The sequence below is a fragment of the Papio anubis genome, chromosome 7, assembly GCF_008728515.1.
Source record: "Papio anubis isolate 15944 chromosome 7, Panubis1.0, whole genome shotgun sequence".
In the NCBI taxonomy this organism is placed as follows: domain Eukaryota; kingdom Metazoa; phylum Chordata; class Mammalia; order Primates; family Cercopithecidae; genus Papio; species Papio anubis.
The window spans coordinates 12,607,886-12,629,314 of NC_044982.1; the positions used below are offsets into that span (position 1 = coordinate 12,607,886).

Sequence of the window (21,429 nt, forward strand, 5' to 3'; positions counted from 1 at the left end):
CCAAAGACAGACCACAAGTTCCTCTTTCTCAGGAGGGGGTCAGATAAAGATAGGGCATCCTCCCTCTGAAGACGGCCTGCTGCATGAAGCCAGCACGTCCCCCCAGGTGTCTGCAGCCTTCTCCCCAGCATAGGAGCCCCCTCAGGAGTCCCAGGGATGCTTGGAAACATTAGAACAAAGTGGGCCCTCGGCCTCCAGACCCTGACTCTGCCTTCATCCGGTGGGTAAGGAAATGGAGGCCCACACTGGGCCATGAACATTTATTTAACTTCCTGCGGAAAAAGCTCTCCTGGAGAACTGAGACCATTTCTCCCAGGTCAAGCAGCCCTCATCTGAGGTCCAGCCCCACAAGCAATATAGCAGAGGAGGGTCAACCTGCATTTTCTTACTCTAGGAGTGACCTGAAACCTCCTAGGTTCGGTTCTGCACCTTCGCTTCTGGAAGGAGGCTGGGCTTGGGTCCTGCTGGGAAGAAAAAGCCCTTAGATAGAATGTTTAATGCAATTCTCCTCCCCCCAAATGCACATTGAGCACCTCCCATGTGCCTGCCACACATTCATTCAGTTAATGTTTACAAAAGCCACCCAAAGTGGATGCTTCTGTGTTCATTTTACAGACGACAAAACATGCCCACAGCAGGGCCAGGCATGGAACCAAAATCTGTCCCGCTCTGAAGTTCAGACACTTCGCCAGGCTCTGCTGATGCTGTGAAGGCCTCTGTTTCCTTCCCCTACCCCATCTTGAGGTGAGGTTTTGACCTCATTACGTCCGTCTCCTACTCACAGAGGCCCAGGGTCCCCAAATTCACACAGCACACACGCACGTGTGCTGTCACACCCAGACACGCAATACAGTGGGTGCAGGACCCGAGACAGTCCTTGTTCACTTTTATCTGTCCAAATAAATCCACAGCAAGTTTAGCAACAGGATGTCATCCTTGTCCCCAGGCAATCCACATGGCAGCTTCTTCTCATCTTTGGGTCTGAGATTAAGCATCACCTCAGCCAGTCCTGCCCTGACCACTGTCCCAGGCCAACTGGTTTTTCACCTCTTACTTGCTCTCACGGTTGTTTCCTTGTGGCCTTGACCTTGACTTACAATTCTTATTTATTTGTCTGCTTCTGCCATTAACCTATGCTTCCAGTGAAGTGCCGTGTCTGACCTGTGGCAGGCACCACATGGCTATCTGTGAACGAGTGAATGGGTGAGTAAAGGAATAGATGAAAAGGCAGCAGAGTGGGAAGAGAAGTAGGTCTAGAGATTCAAATTCTTCCTCTATCACTGGCTGTGCAACCTTAGGTGAGTTGCTAGCCCTATCTGAGCCCCAATGGCCTCATCTCTACAATAGCAACAGCGAAAATGTGCTGTGCTCCCCTTGCAGTATTCCTGCGAAAAGCAAATACGATGAGGCGGGTGTTGGAGCTTCCCACATCTTGCAGCTGGTGTGGACCTCCCTGGCCCTGTCGGAGTGCTCCAGCACCAACCTCATGACGGCCTCTGCTTCACAGACAAGCTTCTCGGGTCTTCCTGGGACGCCCTCCTGAGAGTGTTCCCAACTAGACTGTGACCTCCTTGGGGACAGAGAGCTGAGCTGATATTGTTTATTTATTTGTTTGTTTTTTAATCTCCAGAGCCCAGCTTAGAGCCTGGATCATTGTAGCTACCTAATAAACGTTTTTAAACAAATAAATACCTTTGAAACCAATAAAATGCTCTGGCAATGTAATTGGTCATTATTATATTGTGACCAAAATGGAGTCCACTGAGTCTTTGGGATCTTAGAAATGAAAGTCAGATCAGTACCCCGAAGAAAACAGAATTCTGTTGAAAACCATTTCCCAATTTGCTGCTGTCCCACCTCAATGTAAGGGACAGAATGTGATGAGAATCAAATGAGGATCATTTGCCAAGCTTTGGTCCCCTGAGGGAGCCCAAAGAGACAGACCTAGCTTCCTGTTCCACGGAGAAGTGCGGTCCTCGAACCCATGAAGTGCAGAGCCCAAGGTTCCCATGAATGGACCAGTCAGAATGAGTCCAGGAAGCTGGGTCTTCATAATCTTTAAACTTCCGCATTTTATTTAAGATACATTTCTGAGAAGACAAATGAGGAAAACATGAAGCAGGAACTGGCTGAGGCTGATGTGTGCACAGCTTCAAACAATTCAAATCAAGCCACCCACACTTACTGTGCACTTATGATATGCCAAGTTGTGAATCAGGGCTGGGCCCTGCTCTTCCTAAGATCACAGTCTACTGAGGGTGAAGGCCCAGAACTACCTGATGACACAGCAGGGAGAGCACAGCTTGCTGAGTTACAAAGGGACACTACAAAAGGTCAATTCACTTAGTCAAGGAAGTAGGCTTTGCAGGATGAATAGGAGTTCGTCAAGCAGACTAGAGGAAGCAGGCCTCTTTGAGCCTCAGTTCCCTCATTTGCAAAGGAAGCCAATTACATCTCCTTCACCAAGTGACTGGGGAATTAAATGAGATGCTTGGCGCAATGTGCCTGTTATAACAAGTGCTCAATGAATTGCAGCTATGGATAGGAAGGCAGAGTCACAGCAGCTTGGAATTCATGTTCTCCTCCACATGTGATTCTTCTCTGGTCAGCCCAGAAAGCATGGACTGGCTGGTGGGTGAGGGAGAAACAGAAACCTCATGGGTGGGAGGCCGATTCCAGAGACCGTGCAGGAACCAGGGTGGGGGTCAGTTCCATGCTATGAGCTCTTCTCTCTACCTAAGAGGGCAGGGGACTGGCTCTCCAGGAGTATGAGATCTTGGTCCACAAACACACAATACAATATGGGGTTTTAATCCTTCAAAGACTTTTGTTTGTTTTGTTTTATTTACTTAAATGTATCAAGTGCCTGTGTGCTACTACTCTTGACATCTGGGCTTGATGTGGGTTGCCGTGAGGCTCTGGTGAGAGAACAGAGGGCCTGGCACAGTGGCAGGCATGGGGTGGACTCTCATGGCACAGTGGCGGGCGTGGGGTGGACTCTCATGGCACAGTGGCGGGCGTGGGGTGGACTCATGGCATAGTGGCGGGCGTGGGGTGGAATCTCGATTTTGTTGGCTTCCTCCTCTATTAAGGTGCTGACTTGCCCCTGCATTCAGCCAGGCCCAGCCCAATCGCTGCCTCCCTGGGGCTGACCTGGGCTTCTTACTAACTCAGACAGAGCAGCCATCCGTTGACTCACCGAGCGACTAGGAGCACTGTCCTCCCAGTCCATTCTCTGCTCTCACTGAGCCTGACTGTGCCTGAATTCATGATAAGCTGGACTCCAGGGTCAGGTGATGGTGACACACTCTCCCCAGAACCTGCCCAGTGACACGCAAAGGACAGAGGCCCTACCTGGGGCTCTTCCAGGGCATGACCTGTACCCACATCCTGCCGAGGCCAGGCTCCTCTTGCCTCTGATGACTCAGCCCAGGAGTTTTGCTCTGTTGGTAATTCCCCTGCTTGGGGCCCGAGGCGAAATGGGGCCTCCAGCCTTGATTGGCAAGCGCACGAAACCCAGCCAGGGGCCCTGGCTCCCCAACCAGCCCTGAGACTCACGGCTCAGTAACTCTGAGCAGTCGCCTTGCCCAGTCGCCAGCTCCAAAGCCAGTGGACGCACCCCAATCTCAGTGCTCCCAGAATGAGCCCTTCTGCCTTGATCTCACCCTGTCCTCCGTGACTCTATGGCTGTGTGGCCTTGTCTCCCTCCCTGCTGGCTTCCAAACATCCTCAGGATCCACAGAAAGATACATCTTAAGGAGCTGCATCGCTACACAGAGCTGGGCTCTGGGACCGAGCCAGAGCTGGGAAATCTTTGTTGAAGGCAACTCAGTTTGTCTGTTTCCTCATCTGCAAAATGGGAACAGCACACCCACTGCTTCCATCAATGGTGGCAGGAGGATGGAAATGAGGAGAGGCTCAGCATGCCTTTGTGAACATTTGCCCTGCACAGTTGTCAGAAATTGTCATCATCACCGTCTCCCTCCACGTCCATCAGCCTCAACATCCCGGCCACCACTGCTGCTGCTATTACTATGCAGAGACAGGTCCTCATTTAGGACGGTGCAGTGGGCTTTTCCCCAGTGCTTTATTACCCTGCTAAAAACATTCTAACAATGGCAGGTAATCAGAGGCCGCGCATGCACTAAGCATGAGGGTGGCCGCGACCCAAGGATCCTGGGAGGTGGAAGCCCAGGGCCTCATCAAGACAACAGGGCTGGAGACAACCGAGGTAAGCCTGGCCCCAGGCTGCCTCCACCTGCCCGGCTCTCTCTCCTTCTCAGGACCAGGCACTGATGCAGAGGACACTGAACCCAGCAGCTGTTAGGGCTAAGGAGGGGCCCTGGCTCTGGGATCTGTTGGACACTGAGTCTCTCCACAGCTACAGAAGCAGTGAGGACATCCCCAGTCTGGTCCTGGTCCCACTTCTCCATTTTGCAAATAAGGAAACTGAGGCACAGAGAGGGGATGGGGCTTGTTCAAAGTCGCAGGGCCAGTCAGTGTGGAGGTCGGAGAGCTAGAGAAAGGATGAAAAGGCAGGAAGAGGCCAGGCCTTCAGAGGACAGGGTGTCATCAGGAGCTGGGCAGACAGTGGCAGTCTGAACCTCTGCTCCACTCGCTGCCCCACTGCAGGTGACCCTGCGCAGTTACGTCCCCTCTCACAGCCTCCATGTCTTCATCTGTAAAAGGCACCCCCATCTACGGTCGATGGATGCGGATAAATGAGGGCATGTGCCCCAATGTGGGTCAGTAGAAGGCCAGGAGCAGGGGATGGGAGAAGGAAGGCGGGAGGGAGTGACGGCGGCGAGGATGAGGAAGGCAGCCAGGCCTGCAGCCAGCCCTGAGAGGGTGAAGCAGAGGAGTGAGCGGGTTCCCCTCCTCCCACTACCCTTGCTCCTCTCTACCAGACCCTGGCCTTGCCGGGGCACCCACAGAATCTGTAGGCTCTGGCCCGACCAGAAAGAGTGTGGGTGCTTCTCAGGGTCATAATTACCCCATGCCCTGCAGGCTGTGAGTCACTAGTAGCGGAGTCCCCCCCAGTCCCCCCAGAAGAGTGTGGTGAAAGGCCAGGGCCACTAGGGTGTCGAGAGCGCCAGGCCTGACCTACTGGGGTGGGGTCAGTAGGGGCCACATACCCTGTTTTCACGACAACCTCAGGCCAACTCAGATTTGTGGAGTGGCCATCCCACCTCCTTCCGGCTCTTCCACTCTCACAAGAGCCTGGTGGGGTGGGAAAACTGAGGCCATAGAGGCAAAAGCATGATAAAATGAATAGTTAGCACGTGTGGAACGCCTCTGTGCCTTACACTCCACTAAGCTCCTCACACAATTCGCTTACTCAGGCCTCACTGGCCATCGAGCACAGACTCTTTTCATGCTACCTTGCAGATGGGGGGACTAAGGCACAGAGAAGGTCAACCTGTCCCATGTCACACGGCCAAGGAGTGCCAGAGCCTGGATGTGAACCTGTGTCTGCCTGGCTGCAGCCCTGGTTCTGACACCCTTCCTCGTGCATCCTATAGTAACACTACAGAGGTTACTATAGTGTCTGCTCCCACCCCTGGGACAAGATCCCCTAATGAGGGGCCGGCAGGTGGGCGTGGGGGCCACAGGCACAGCTTGGTTTCTCAGCTTTGCTCCCCTATCCTCTGCTTCCCCATGAATCTCTCATCCAGCCCTGCAGGGATCTGCCTGGCCAGCGGTGAGCCTGAGCCCCTTTCATCCGGGGACCTGCCGACCTGCTGTCCGTGGCTCACATCCTCCTGGGTGAAGAATGTCACCTTGCTTCCTATCTGCCTCTCTCGTGGTTGGCTGGGGAGGGGGACGAGGGGGTGGGGCGAGGTTAACCTCATTGTTGTCTTATATGGTCATTTAAATCTCCCAGGGCTTCCTCCAAGGGCCAAAAATAATCCGGAGACACAGCAGCTGTGTCCAGCACACAGAGAGGACCCAGCCATCTGCTTTGGTTCACAGCCCTGTGTCTGTCTGTCAGTCAGTCTCTCCCCAGCTCTCCCTCCATCCTCATTCCTGCCTGAAGCCATGACCCGCTTCTCCTATGCAGAGTACTTTTCCCTCTTTCACTCCTGCTCTGCACCCTCCAGGTCCACTGCACCTCCTGAGAGCTCGCCGGCCCGGGCCCCGATGGGCTTGTTCCAAGGGGTCATGCAGAAATACAGCAGCAGCTTGTTCCAGACCTCCCAGCTGGCGTAAGTGACTCCTGTATGGCCCCAGGACCATCCAAGTTCACTCCCCTAATTGGGATGGCAGGGAGGGTGGGAAGCAGGCCCCCAGCCCCCAGGAGGGCAGAGGGCACTATGGAGGCACCTGCCGTGCAAGCCCCTTCTAGGGGCGTTCCCTTGGGGCCCCGCTGCCCCTGCTGAGCTGGGCTTGGTGGCCACAGACTTTGGTCCTCAAGGAACTGCCAGCCAGGCATGCTGGCGATCCTCCCTCAGATGCCCCCAGCACGGGACCTGAGTGCTGGAGGAGCCCCATGGGGCTGTGAAACTGGGGACCCAGGACGAGGGAAATTGGGGAGATGGCCTTAGCACCCCCGAGGCCCAGAAGAGCTTGGAGTTGAACTTGATGAGTTGGCTGCACCCTTCTGTTTGTCCCAGTCTCACTTTCCTCCATGCCATCACTCTGGGTCCATCCAAAATGCCCACACCCACAGCCTTTGTTTGGTTTTGTTGTCCTTGTTTGTGAAGTGCCAGGTGCTAAAATCCAGAACTAATCTAAGCTGCAGGGGTCCTGTTTGCCTGGCACCAGGGGGCAGGGCTAATGCGTTCCTTAGAAAATAATTCTGCTTCCCTCCCCTCTCTGTACCGCTGGAATAGTGACCCCGGAAGCAGCCAAAAGCAAAAGAGGGGCCCCATCACTGGAACCGCATTTCCTCACTCAGTTACGTTGTAGAGAAGGGAGGAGGCAATTGGTCAGTATTTTCTTTCTCCTTCCCAGCCTTTTTCAAATCCTGCCGCCCTCCACTTCCTTGGTGTGGTGGGTGTGTGGAGTGGTTGACAATCTGGAAAAGGGAAACCCAGTGCCGGTCTCAGCTACTGCCACCTCCCACGTGACTGCCTGAGAGTCGCTGGCTCCTCTGAGTCTCCCTTCTCTGTAGGACACGGCAACGTGACCTCTACGGTCCCATCCAGCTTATTTCTGATGGCCTGACACCCCCAGCACCCTCCCTGACCCACAGGGCAGAGACTGTGTCTGAGGTCACAGAGAAGCTGTGAATGTGTGGGCTAAGAGCTCCAGGGTCCTTGCATCACAGCTGGAGAGACCTAAGCTGGGCGGCAGGTCCTGAAAGTGTTCTCATGACACTGCACCGCGTCCTGCTCACCAAGGCCACGAGAAAAGCCAGCCCTCCTCCCTTCCACTTCAGCTGGGGTCCCATTGGAGACCCTCCAGGAAAAGGGGGGCACATACCCCCACTGGGCTTTTCCTGATGCTGGCAGGGGCTGCTCTGGCTGCTCCTAAGTGGAACTCGTGAAGGTGGCAGTGACGGTGTTGATGGGGACTTCAGGACTTATCTGGTCAGTTTCCCATCGTCCTTGCTGGGTCTGTTGCTTCACCGGCATCTGTGCTCTGATGCTATTAATAACCAGAGAGCCTGAGAGCAGGAAGAAGTGCTGCTCACGCTGGAGGAAGTGGCTGGGAGGGTGCAGGGGCTGGTGGCAGAGACCCCCAGAGCCCATCCTAGCCCAACATGGCGTGGGGGTCCTGGGAATGAGGCTTGCCTCCAGCCTCACCTTCTCCATCTGGGAAATGGGACTATTGATACAGAACCCTCCTCAAAAGTGGATCAGAGAGCCACAGCCATCGTGGTTCTCATGGACTCTCCAAGGATGGGGCAGGGAGCTCAGTGAATGAATGAATGAAGGAAGGAAGGAAGCAATGAATGAACAAAGGGACTTTAACAAGCCAAGCAAGGAATGGCTTCACTTTAGCCCTGAAGTCTTTTTGACATTCAAAAGTTTTAAATTGTGAAAGCTTCAAATTTATTAATCCTTCCAGTAATTTTTTTTTCTGCAGCTGGATGTACTGGGAGTGGGAATAAGTGACGGGGCAAGGAGAGGAGTTGGAAGACCCCAGAGAGAGGCTCAGGGTTAAGAGGGGCCCTCGAGGTGGGCATGCCTGGTAAACGTTAGAGCGCTATACTCAGGGAAAGCATTTAATTCTCACAAGTGCCTGGCATGTGGGTGATTAGCCACCCCTTAGGAGGCTGGCACTGTGTGCCTGAATCCTCTTGGTAAAAATGGTCTTGGTATGACATTTACTGCAGCCATAGAAAGCCACAGGGATTAAGGGGTCCCCCAATCCTCTTGCAGCCACCGGGCTGCAGGGGGCTGAGTGCTCATCCTAGAACCAGCGGGGATGAGGACCGAGTGACCCCACTGCCAGCACTCCCTGGGAGAGAGGACCCCTGGTCTGGCCTTGGCCTGACCTTGAGGACTGACCCACTCCTTGCTCTCGCAGGCCTGTGGATCCCTTGATAAAGGCCATCAAGAATGGCGATGAAGAGGCCTTGAAGACCATGATCAAGGAAGGGAAGAATCTCGCAGAGCCCAACAAGGAGGGCTGGCTACCGCTGCACGAGGCCGCGTACTATGGCCAGCTAGGCTGCCTGAAGGTCCTGCAGCGAGGTGAGGGTTGGGCTCTGGATGTGGCAAGAGGTGGGAAAGGGATTGGGGGAAGGACTGCTGCTCCTGGGGCTTCATGTTCTTTGCCCACAACCACCTTGGTGAGAAGGACAGGCAAGGCTGTCACCTTCGTTTGTCAGTTAGTCACAGAGTTAGGAGAGGGGAGATGAGTTGTCTCCACCCCCTGACAGACACCCCCTGCTGCCACCTCTCCAGGCCTCTGAGGACAGGAGAGCCTAATTCCTAGAAAAGGAATGAGGGAGGGCTGACTTTTAGGAGAGCTGCTGCCAACTTGTTCCAGAATGTCCCAGGGGCTGATTTGGTATGAAAAATACTGCAGCTGTGCCTGTACCCGGCCAAGGCTATCCCCCACCTGCTGTGGGGCCCTGGGCCAGCCATGCCTCCTCTCTGAGCCCTGTCTTTGTGCTGAGCCAGGCTTAGAAGGACAACTCCTGCAGGCAGGTGTCACCTCTGCCCTGAAGCAGCACAGACCCCAAACGGTCCCCCACACTCCAAGAAACCACAGCATGTAACAGCGGGTTTCCAGCAATGGCTGGTGTGAGTTCGAGGGAAGGACAGGAGTATTAGAAGAGGGAGGGGCTCAATTAGGGAAGGCTTCTCAGAGGACGTGGCATCTGAGCATGGACTTGTACAACCAGGAAGCTAAAATGGCCCTGTGAAAGGGCCAGATGAATACAGTCTGTAGTTGGTAAATTTCAGAGGATGTCATAGATTGTTCCTGAAATTGGGAGGCAATCTGGAAAGCCTCTGTGTTGCGGGATCGAGTATCTTCTTCCTACATGAATTTCCCGGTGGGCCCTCCCTAGCGTACCCAGGGACCATCGACCAGCGCACCCTGCAGGAGGAAACAGCCGTTTACTTGGCAACGTGCAGGGGCCACCTGGACTGTCTCCTGTCACTTCTCCAGGCAGGAGCAGAGCCGGACATCTCTAACAAATCCCGAGAGACACCGCTCTACAAAGGTGAGGTTCCCACCCCGGAGTGGGCTTTCCTGAGGAAGAATCCAGAAGGTGGGTGGGCAACAGGGAATGTTGCTCCCATAAGTGCATAACCCCCAATGTGGCCCTGCTCAAATTCACAATTTATGTAACTGAATCATTCATTCCTGCATGCATTTTACCAACATTTTCCAACTGCCTCCCATGGGCCAGGATGCTGAGGGACACTGAGGGCTCGGAGCTGAAAAACTATAGTCCAACCTGTGCACCCTCCCAGCCCTGTAGGCACCCACACACAGACAGCAGTGAAGTGCTTGGCAGGGGGTATTGTGGGAGCATGGGGGAGGGGCACCCAGAGGAAGGGTGCCTGAGCTGAACCGCAGAGGAGGAATTACCCGCTGGCCAAGCAGGGAGAACCGCACAGGCAAAGGCATGAAGGAGTGCGAGAGCATGTACCTCTGGGACATTTGTTTAAGAAAAGCAAGGCCTCCTGGCTTACTCAGTACATCATCCATGGACATTTGTTGGCTGCCCTAGCAGTACCAGAGTCAAAATCTAAATAATCACAATAGCATTGATCGAGTGTTTAGTATATGCCAGGCACTGTTCTCTTACGGAACCCTCATGTCCATCTACACATGAGGTAGGCACTGCCAGTGTCCCCTTTCACAGATGAGGACCTAAGGCACCGAGACATGAAATGGGTTGCCCAGGATCACACAGCTAGCAAGGGGTACCCCAGTGGTTTAAACTCAGGGAGGTGGATGTCACACGGCACTCAATCACTTCATTCTAAACATCCTGTCCATGCCTACATGCTGAAGCAATCAGCTGGGGTCTTGCAAAAATGACCAGGCCTTTGTACTTGGAAAAATTACAGATATCCTTGATTTCCCATGTGTCTGCTATCCAGTGCTTGGAACAGCTTGGGAAGCAGGAACTGTGTAGTAGGTCTTTGGATCCACTGGAGACCCACTGTGGAAGTGTATTCCCTGGAATCCGTGTCTGCCAGGGTGCCATGGCTATCACCTGGAACCTCAGCTGTCCAGAGGGAGCGCCCAGGAAACTGGGCAGCCCACAGCCAGAGCTTGGCCCTGGTCTAGCAAGCACACCTACTATGTATCAAGCACCATGCTCATGCCTTACACACAGTCTCACTCCCATAGCATCCGCTCGAGAAGGTTTTATTCTCTCCATTTTACAGGTGAGAAAATCAAGGCTTAGAGAGGTAGAAGGCTTGGGCTATGGTCCTGTTTGAAACAGTACACAGGCAGCCCTCCTCCTGCTGTTGCCAGTCTCCCTGACCCATTCCTCACTCCTCCTCCCACTGACACACAGAGAAGCTTCCAGGGCTGGTTAATTTGGACAAGTGCCCAGGTGACTCCAATACCACCTGCAGCTCCTGGTGAGAACTCTAGGGCCAGAGCCAAGGGCACGTTTGGGGTCTAGAGAGAGATGAGGCTTATAAAGGAGGTTAGAGCGGGTCAGGAAAGACTTGCAGAGCTGTACTCACAACCTGCATTTTACCCTGAACTAAATTAGTAGCCTTTGCTGGAGCAGGGGGAATTTCAGTAGGATGATGACACTGTCCACTCCTCATCTAGAAAGAGTCTCCCAGTGTTGGTAATGTGGAAGACTGAAGCAGGTACCATTGGAAGGGGAAATCATAGGGACATCCTGGGACATCCCAGGGGACAGAGACCTTCAGTCTGACTACCTGGGTTTGAATTCCAGTTCTGCCACTTAGTATCTGTGTGACTTTGGGCAAATCACTTACCCTCTCTGTGCCTCACCTTCCTTATCCGTGAAAGGGGATAACATCACTACATCCTTTAAGGGAATTTGGGAGGATTACATTAGTTAATCCTGTAAAATGTGCTTAGAACAGAGAGCCTGGGATAGAACCAGTACTATATATATGAATCAACAAGTATTCTTGCTAATATTAGTATCAGTATTACTTTTAGTCGTCTATCCCAGGTTCAATGCACAGATTGGAACTTAATATACATGCAGTGGAAAGCTGAATGAGTGGATGAGTGAATGGACAGGTGAATGAAAGCAGTCTCTGCTGGCCAGTTCCTGCCAGGCCCTGCTGACCATCCCTGCTTCCCCCTGAGCACAGCCTGTGAGCGCAAGAACGCGGAGGCAGTGAAGATTCTGGTGCAGCACAACGCAGACACCAACCACCGCTGCAACCGTGGCTGGACCGCTCTGCATGAGTCTGTGTCTCGCAATGACCTGGAGGTCATGGAGATCCTGGTGAACGGAGGAGCCAAGGTGGAATCCAAGAATGCCTACGGCATCACCCCCTTGTTCGTGGCTGCCCAGAGTGGGCAGCTGGAGGCCCTAAGGTTCTTAGCCAAGTACGGTGAGTGGCCAAGTGTCCTAGGTCATAGAGTCCCCAAAGGGCACACGGGAAAGATGTCAGAGGTCAGCTCTAAGGGAAGGCGAGTTAGGGGTCATCTTGTGGGCACACTGACAGAGTGAGTTTCCTTCTAGAGTACTGTGTTGAGAAAGATCCTGAGGCTGTGTCCAGGCTCAGTGGGAAGAGCGTCAGGATCCACTAGTGACATCTGCCATTAGCACAAATATGGGGGTGTGGCCCATGAACCACCTATTTGCCATTTATAATCTAGTCCAACATTTTCATTTTACAAACGAGGAGTCTGAGGCACAGAGAGAGGAAGTGACTCATCTACAGTCCTATAGCAAATTAGTTATAGAACTAGCTAGACTCTTGGTCTCCTGACACCCCAACCGCTTCTCTTTCCACCACATCACACTTCAGGGCCAGAAGGAACCTCAGGCAACATTTAGATCACCTCCTCCTCCTTTTATGGGTGATGAACTCAAGGACCAGGATGGGAAAGTGATTTGTCCAAGGTCACACAGCAAATTAGTGGCAGAGCTGGGACTTGAACCCAGGTCTTTGCCCTCTTTGCCTGTGAAATATCTTAATGGGAGAAGATAACACAATACGGCCTGCATTATGATGGCCCAGTAGCAGAAGACCCCTAGACATGGCAGACTTGCTTTTGGTTTCAGAATATTATATCCTCATCTTCCCCAAGAACGCCTTTGATTTCTTTTCTCTCTCCATGGGAAGTAACCCTCTCTCTCTAGCAACAGAGAAGCCAGAGGTAATCCAGACACGGAGGCTGAACTGTAGTAATCTGTTGAGGACTTGCTAAGTGTGAACACAGACTGGGTCCATGGAGCTTTCCCCATAGCCCCATATGGTAGGTAGTGTGCTCGTCCCATTTTATAGATGAAGAGACTGAGGTTCAGAGAGGTTAACTAATTGGTCACAGTCCGAGCCTGGATGCTGGTCCACTGCCATCTGACTCCAAACTGCACGTGGGTGCTTTGTGCTCTACCAGCCACCCTAGCCTGTGAGAGTCAGCAGCATGGGACTCTGCCCAGGTAAGCATCCATGCACTCAGCACATGCCCAAGCAGTGGGGAACATAGAGGCAGGCCCTTCCCTGCAGCCAGGAACAAATCTGGGCTGCCCAGCGTAAGAACAAAGGGGCACAGGCAGGGTCCTGGGAGCCCAGGCCGGGAGTCCTGGTGAAGGACAGCACGCTCAGCGGGCAAGGGTGACCTCACTAACTCCAAACATCTGTCCGGGTCTCCCGCCGACACTCTGAGTCAGGGTCTGTTCACTTTGTGGGCTGAGTCTATTTTCCAACCCAAATATTTGTCTTGTGTGAGCACGCGGCTTTGCTGGTGGGGTCCAGGCTCTCCAGGGCACCTGCCTCTGAGAGCCTGACAGAGGGTGAGGGCGGCTCACTGGCTTTCCCTCAGGCCAGAGGCAGAACGAAGCCCTCTGCCCAGCTCCTTCCATCCTGAGCAACTGGCATTTGCTGAGCAGCTTCCCTGTGGCAGGCACAGAGCTGAGAAATGTGCTTACATTATTTTGTTTATTCCCTGCAGTAATCCCGAAGGGTAGGTACTATTATTCCTGGTCAACAGATGAGAAAACTGAGGCTCCTAAAGGCTTTCTGAGACTGCAGAGCTTGTGAGCCATGAAACAGACACCTCAAGTGATTCTCATCTGATGCCAAAGCCTGTGCTCTTTCCACTAGACCAGAAACTGATCACACCATCGTCAAAAATAAGAAACTACCAGAAAGCCTGAGATCAGCAACATGCTTAGAGAGATGACCTGTGGTTAGCAGACGCTTTTGATTTTAGCCCCACTGACATCTTCCAGCATCTTAGTTCCATGTCCTTCCAGAACAAGGAAGGACTGCTGAACTCTCTTTGTGCAGAGAAAGCTATGTGCACATCGGTTCTCTCCCTCACCCACCAGGAGATGAAGCAGGTGTAGAAGATTAAGCTGAAGGCAGATTGTCACCAGACCTGATTACTCCTAACAGCATGGATTAATGTTTTCTGGGTTTTGTTTGTTATTGTTTTTGTTTTGGGGACAGGGTCTCACTTTGTTGCCTAGGCTGGAGTGCAGTGGTGTGATCCTGGCTCACTGCAGCCTAGATCAACCTTCCAGGCTCAAGTAATCCTTGCATGTCAGCCTTCCAAGTAGCTGGAACTACAGGCATGCGCCACCGTGCCTGGTCAGGGGCTACTCAGTAGGTGTAGAGAACAGAGTCTCATTAGGTTACCCAGGCTAGTCTTGAACTCCCGGGCTCAAGTGATCCTCCCGCCTTGGCCTCCCAAAGTGCTGGGATTACAAGTGTGAGCCACTGCACCTGGTCTAGTATTTTCTTGGGAGGAGACAGAAAGTAATTCTCTTATTCCTTGAAGTGAAAGGCAGAGAATTAGCAGTTAGCAAGCATGCAGGGAATACTTCGCACAAAGAGCACTAATGATAAGAGCTAGAAGTTATTGATAGCAATAACGATCAATATTAATAGATGGCAATATTAGCAATAATAATAGCAATATTAATAGCAAATTGCAATTAGTAACATTTTTGGGATTTTCCTTTATTAGGGGTTCTGTGCTGTCCTAGACCTGTGAGGCCTCTGTCAGGGCAGAACCCAGGCCCTCTTACATGGAGTGAGGGTTAAGAGCATGGCCTCTACCATCAGAACATCCACCATGGCCTCTGCCATCAGACCATCTGGGTTCAAGTTTGGCTCCATCTTGATGAGCTGGGAGGTCTGAGGCAAGTGGTCTAGGTGTTCTGTGCTTCACTGCCCCCATCTGTAATCTGGAGATAAGAGCAGTACTGACCTCACAGGGTGACTACCCACTGTGAATTCAGATATAGCCTGTGGAAAGCACGATGCTCAGCACGGAGTAGGTGCTCAGAAAATGCCAGCATCATCGTGGCTGCTTGTATCCTCTCAGAGGTCTCTGTTCGGGCTGGCAGGCCCCTGGGTTTTTTTTTTTTCCCCCCCAGATGGAGTTTCACTCTTGTTGCCCAGGCTGGAGTGCAATGGCATAGTCTCGGCTCACTGCAGCCTCCACCTCCCAGGTTCAAGAGATTCTCCTGCCTCAGCCTCCTGAGTAGCTGGGATTATAGGTGCCCACTACCATGCCCAGCTAATTTTTGTATTTTTAATAAAGACAGGGTTTCACCATGTTGGCCAGGCTGGTCTTGAACTCCTGACTTCAGGTGATCTGCCTGCCTCGGTCTCCCAAAGTGCTGGGATTACAGGCATGAACCACTGTGCCTGGCCAGGCCCCTGGGTCTTGATGTTGTTGAAAGAAGCTGGGGGTGGCCCCGGGTAGACTCCTCCTTCCTAAGGGTCGTTGTTAAAGATCCGACGAACTACCGTGGTTAGCACTGCAGGCGCAACACGCGGTGGCGCTACACTGAGTACAGCAAATTCCTGGTCACTTGGTCACTTGGTGATCTGCTTCTCCTTCCCCAGGTGCTGACATCAACACACAGGCCAGCGACAGCGCATCTGCCCTCTACGAGGCCTGCAAGAACGAGCATGAGGAGGTGGTGGAGTTTCTGCTGTTACAGGGTGCCGACGCCAACAAGACCAACAAGGACGGCTTGCTCCCACTGCACATCGCCTCCAAGAAGGGCAACTACAGGTCAGCCCAGGCTCTGCCAGCACCCAGGCAGCTCTCTGGAGACCCACACTGGGAGTAGTGGATGGGAGGGGTGGGCCTGCCCTGAATGTCCCACCCAAGTAGCTGGAGAGGTCAGAATGGACATCACCTTTCTCATGGAAAAGAGGGAAACCCCTTAGCAAGTTAGCAAGCATGGAGTGAATGCCTATAACAGCAGCAGCAGCAATAATAATAGCAAACCCTTATGCAGCACTTACCAGAACTTCACATCAGAAACTTGTTTAATCTGCTTAACAGCTCATGGAGGTGGATATTATTATCTCTGTCGTTTAGATGAGGAAGTAAGACACAGAGAGGTTGAGTGACTTGCCCAAGGTCACACAGCTCATAGGTGGGAAGTACTCATCTGCTCCAAAGGTCACATCTACAGGAATTCTATCCAGGGGGCAGATGTGAGTCTGAACTAATGAATATTTTCGGGAGTACAGGAATGCAAAGATAACCTCCCAGGCAATTAGCAAGCATGCAAGGAAAACCTACAATAACACAAACAGCACCAATGATAAGAACTAGCAGTTATTGAGCAATTACTATGTGCTTGATACTCTGAGCGAGATGAGAGAGGCTTGAGTTCCCAAGGAGCAATCTGGAGGAAGGGAAGAAGCACAGATATGTGAATTAGTGACATCATGCAAGAGCATGCCGAAGAGCTGCATGGCTGCTGTGGAGAGAGATGAGCCGGGGCTAGAGGCAGAGGCGTGCTAGAGCCAGCTCGTGCCAGTTCTCATGAACCTACTGCACACCTCTTCCCAACTCTGTGTTTGTTGACCTCACATTGGTAGCTTAAATTTGGTCATGGAATATTTACAGCATGGAAATTGGCAAATGCTACAAACCAGAGCCCTTTCCCCCTTCTCTGCCCGTGCTTGAGCCAGTTTTTAAACATTCCCAGCAACACTGCTACATGGGGAAGCCTGGGCCACAGACGTGGAGCTCCAGCTGCCCTTGAAGGATGGACAGGGCTTGGTCATTTCCAGAGAGTGACTCATCTGCCTGTCATGTGGGCCGCACGCTGTGCTGTGGGTATGCGGGTCAACCCGGATTTTCATTTTACAGGGCAGGAAGCTAAGACTCTGGTAGTCAAGAGACTTGCCCCTTGAAAGCCCTGTCCCCAGGGCTGGGACTTAAACCCCAACACCTGGCCCTTTTTGCTGGACAGTGCTTCCCAAACTTTGTCCATTCACAGATTTTCTTCTTGATTTTAAATATCTATACTCTCATTGTTTACTATTTTTTCCTTTAAATAATGTTTTTACTTACAATGAATTTATTTTGAAGAGGAAACATTTATCACACTAGTATGTTATCCATTTACAATCAATTTTAAAAACATTTCACTTAAAATCCCATCTCATGTACCCTGATGACACCTGGGAAAACACACCCCAGTCTTCCAGACAGGGAGGACAGTGAGAAGCACAGATTGTGTGTGTTGGGGCGTGTTTGTTGTCTTCACGAAGGCAGAGGGAAATGGGGTGAAAGAGACATTCCAAAGACTGAAATGAAGACTCAAGGCTTCAGAGGTGGCCCTTAAAGCTCCGGCCCCTTCTGTGCAGGCTGCCAGCACCAGACCAACCAAAGATGCCCTTCCCACTCCCCACCCTCAAGGACATACACAGAGGAGACCCGGCCTTTTCTGGACAGCATAGCTGTCCACAAGGCTGACAGATCTGGGTGTGAATCCCTGCTGAGGCCATTGGGAAAGTTGTTCAACTTTGCTGAGCCTCATTTTCCTCATTTATAAAATGGGAAATGGTTACAGCCGGCTCATGGGGTTGTCAGAGGACCAGTAAAATGGACATAATGGACATGCGTGGTTATAGAATGGAAATAAAGCACCTAGCAGAGCGCCTGCACCCAGTGTGTGCCCAGGCATTCTATGCTCACCCACTCTTACTTAGGGAGAGTGTATTCCATGGTTGTGCAGTTACAGCTCAAGCCAGGCAGTGGGCACGGGCAAGATGGCTCCTTTCTCTTCAGTTCCACAAATCATCGGGCATCTGTCAGAGTTGGGCAAACACAGTTTACCTTGAGCCTGACCCCAGAGAGATCCAGAGTGAACATGCGGGAAATGTGTGCACTTTGGAAATCTCCTGGGCCACTGCCCCCCGATTCTAGCCTGTACATCCATGTCCCTCTGGGCTATTTTTAAAATGCCATGTCAGATCCAGTGAACCAGAATCTCCAGGAGAGAAGGAGCCCCACTGTCTCTTTGAAAAGCTCCCAGAGAAAATCAGATACAGCCTGTCCATAGCTGCAGGGGCCATTGATCTAACTCAGGCCCTGGTTTTACAGAGAAGGAAGCCAAGGCCAGATATGGAAGTGATTTTCGAGATAGCAGCAGGGCTGGGACGTTCATCTGGGCTGCCTTCAAGTGAACCCAGAGGTGTTGGCAGTCTGACCCCAGCTGGAGGAGAAGCTGAATGGGCCCTAGGCGGCCTTGGGGATGATCCAGGAACACTGTATACATGGTTGATGTTCCCCTAAACTCACCTACCCTGGATTCATGCAGATTCCCAGGGTGAATTCCCTGGTTATTCAACCTCCCCTCTCAGGCCCCATTTCCCTCTGTCCCCCAAGGCTCAGAGGGCCTGGGCCACTTTTTAGGGCTACCCAACAAAGGGTTAAAGCCTGGTTCCCAGCAGCCTCTGCCACGGGGCAGGGCCCATGGCCAGCAAGCCCCGAGCTCATCACTCCCTCCCTGGGCATACAGCATTAAAGGCCCTCTGCTCGGGGATTTGATGTGACATTCCATAGGCATTCTGCATTCTGCCACCTGTCAACACACCCTAGCCGTCCCAGGCATAGAAGGCAGCACCAGGAGCCGAGGGCTGTTTGCCACATGGTGTCTTCTCGTCAGCACACTTAACCACAGGGGGTGACATGTGGGTGTGCTGAGAAAGGAGCCCTAAAGTCCCGATGTCCCAGTCACCTCCAAGACACACATTTTCCTGTTGTTCATTTCCAGTTTAGCAAAGCCACTGTATGAAATAAAAGATCAACACCAAAGATAGATTTATTCAGAAACTGTATGAGTTAGCCCAGAGCAGATGGCCCAAGAATAGCTCCCAAAACAGTAGTTTCCAACCTTGGCTGCACTAGGAACCCTGATGCCTGGGCCCCACCTAACAAGATGGTGCTGCCACTGGCCTGGGCTGTGCCTGAGGCTTCAGGGTGTCTAAGAGCTGCCCAGGAGATTTTACTGTGCAGCCTGAGTAGAGAATCAGGATCTCAGAGCCTCTTCTGTGGCCAAGAGAAAACACAGACTTACGTTCTGGGCCTTACTTCTGACTCCCTCGTTTTTAAATATTCCTTCTCTTTTAACTCCAATATATAATACTCTTGCTGTATTTTATCAATCTTTGCAAGCCAGTTGAAATTCTTTCTGGAATAAGGCAAAATAGAGAACACTTAATACATTAAATTAAAAAGCAGTTTATAAAGTACATTGACAAGCAAGTTAATATCCCCATTAGTTAAAAGAGAAACTGAGGCTCACAGCTCAAGACTTCATAGGAAACAAGTCAGAGTGGCACAGTGAAGCTCAGAAGTGTTGGCAACGGAGCCGTCTGTGGGCAACCGGTTCCCATGTCAATCCGCCAGCCAATTTGTTGTTGTTGTTGTTGTTTGTTTGTCTTTGAGACCAAGTCTCTCTCTTCACCCAGGCTGGAGTGCAGTGGCACGATCTTGGCTCACTTCAACCTCTTCCTCCTGGGTTCAAGTGATTCTCCTTCCTCAGCCTCCCAAGTAGCTGGGATTACAGGTGTCCACAACCACACCTGGCTAATTTTTGTATTTTAGTAGAGACGGGGTTTCATCATGTTGTCCAGGCTGGTCTCGAAGCCCTGAGCTCAAGTGATCCACCCGCCTCAGCCTCCCAAAGTGCTGGGATTACAGGCGTGAGCCACTGCACCTGGCCCTCCATCCAAATTTACACTGAACACTGACAAAGGTCACACCACAGTGACCTGGTGACTCAGAATACCTCTGTGTTTAGGGTCGAAGGGGCAGTAGGCTGCAGTCATTGTGGTGGTCAAGATACCAAGAGCACTGTTTATTCACTGCCGACTACAGGCCGATCAGATTCATGCGTAAGATCTCATTTTATACTCAAAAGCAGCCTTGGTGAAAGATTATTACATTGTGCTTTGTAACCTGGACCTGGGATTGTAAGCAGTCCTACCTTGCTGGACTGCTATGAGTAAATGAGTAAATGAGATTAAGCTCTTAGCTCTGAGGGTCATGCTAGGATTAAATTAAGTAAACAAATGTGAGCACCCCTTTAAATGGTACCTGGCACATAGTAAGCGCTCAGCAATATTAGCACAACTATGACTTAGGAAGGTAAGGGGTAAAGTGCTCACAGCAACCCATTGGAGCTCAATAAAGGGTAGCTATAGCCATCATCATCATCATCATCATCACTATTATTACAATTAATTACCCCTCTGCTTTAGGTGTGGTTCAGAGAGGTTAAGTGACTTGCCTGTGCTGGCCCAGTGCTGAAAAGCAGAGCTGGTGTGTAACCCATGTACCCCTGACTCTGAGCCTCCTGGTTTCCCCAGTGCCCATGCTGGGCCCCTCTCTAGCTAAGGACAGCTTGCATTGGCTCAAAGCTCTCTGCCCATTCCCCTGCTGTTGGGCTAGATTCAGAAAGGACATCAGAGCCAGGGCCAGGTGGTATGGCAAGGCTACTGCTTTGAGGAAACTAGAATCCTGGCGTGGGAGCCCGGGCCTGGGGCAAGGATGTCAGGCTTCAGATACTGGTGAGTCCCGGGAACAAGACAGGAGCCCAGTGATTCGGAATGTGGTCCAAGGTCAGAGACAGCTCAGCACCTGCCACGCTGCTGCACTGGGCCTTTCTGGAATGACCCTGAGCTGGATCTGCTCTGGTCTCAGGGCCTAGACAGGCAAAGCTAAGCTGGTAGGTGTGGCCTCTGCATTGGGGAGGGGACAAGGAAGGGGTAGGGAGCCATCCTTCCAGACACCTACGGCTCTGTCAGGCAATGGTCACCTTTGATCCTCTTCATAAGGTGCCGCTTGAGCAATTGTACTCTGAGATCCCAAAACATGCCTGTGGGAGAAGTGGGGAGTCAGACTGTTTGGTGGGGTCACCCCCTTGTCCTCCTGTCCTCTGCCCCACAAAATGGGCTGGGGAGAGGAGTGATGATGTGCAGTGGGGCTACCAACATGGCCGCTCCCATGGTTGGGAGGAGTGGGGCATCGTAGAAGGCGTGACCCTGGGCATCCAGAGACCTGCATTTTGCTCTTGTGCACCACCCACCTTCTGTCCAACCTCACTCTATTCCTCACCCCAAGTCTGGGCTTCAGTTTTACCCTCTGTAAAATGGGAGAGCTGGACACACTGATCTCCAGAGCCTGTCCGGCATTACACATTTACTTTCTGATTGGCAGAGTCCTGCCACAATAATATGATTCACTGCATTACTGAGACAATGCTCAAGTTCCCACACTTCTGCCACTTTCCCTTGGTTCGTGAATTGCCAGAGACCAGCTGTGACCTGCCAGAGATACCAGCCCCATCTGGCCAGCGGCCCCGGGGCAGCCCCTCTCACTGTTCTTTTCCGTGCTTGGGCACGTTACAGCTGTTAGCGGAGCATTTGTTGGCTGTGGCCGCCATCCAGGGTGAGGCCCAGGCCTGCTTTTGACCAGCACCTCTGCAGAGCAAAGTCAGGCCTCCTGTGCCTACACAAATAGAAATTAGGAGGCAATTAGCCCCCCTGGGTGTGTGAATTTCCTTTTGAGGTTTTAGAG

The 21,429-nt window shown here is 52.1% G+C and overlaps 1 protein-coding gene across 1 annotated transcript in view; it reads left to right on the forward strand.

Annotated features, from left to right (window-relative positions):
* The window catches only part of ASB2 (ankyrin repeat and SOCS box containing 2), a 42,879-nt gene that overhangs the window by 14,117 nt on the left and 7,333 nt on the right, over positions 1-21,429 (forward strand). The window contains exons 3-7 of the mRNA XM_003902204.4: positions 6,102-6,206; positions 8,476-8,642; positions 9,467-9,622; positions 11,724-11,969; positions 15,444-15,615. Coding sequence (XP_003902253.1) covers positions 6,102-6,206; positions 8,476-8,642; positions 9,467-9,622; positions 11,724-11,969; positions 15,444-15,615 — 846 coding nt within the window. The remainder of the gene's footprint in view (positions 1-6,101; positions 6,207-8,475; positions 8,643-9,466; positions 9,623-11,723; positions 11,970-15,443; positions 15,616-21,429) is intronic.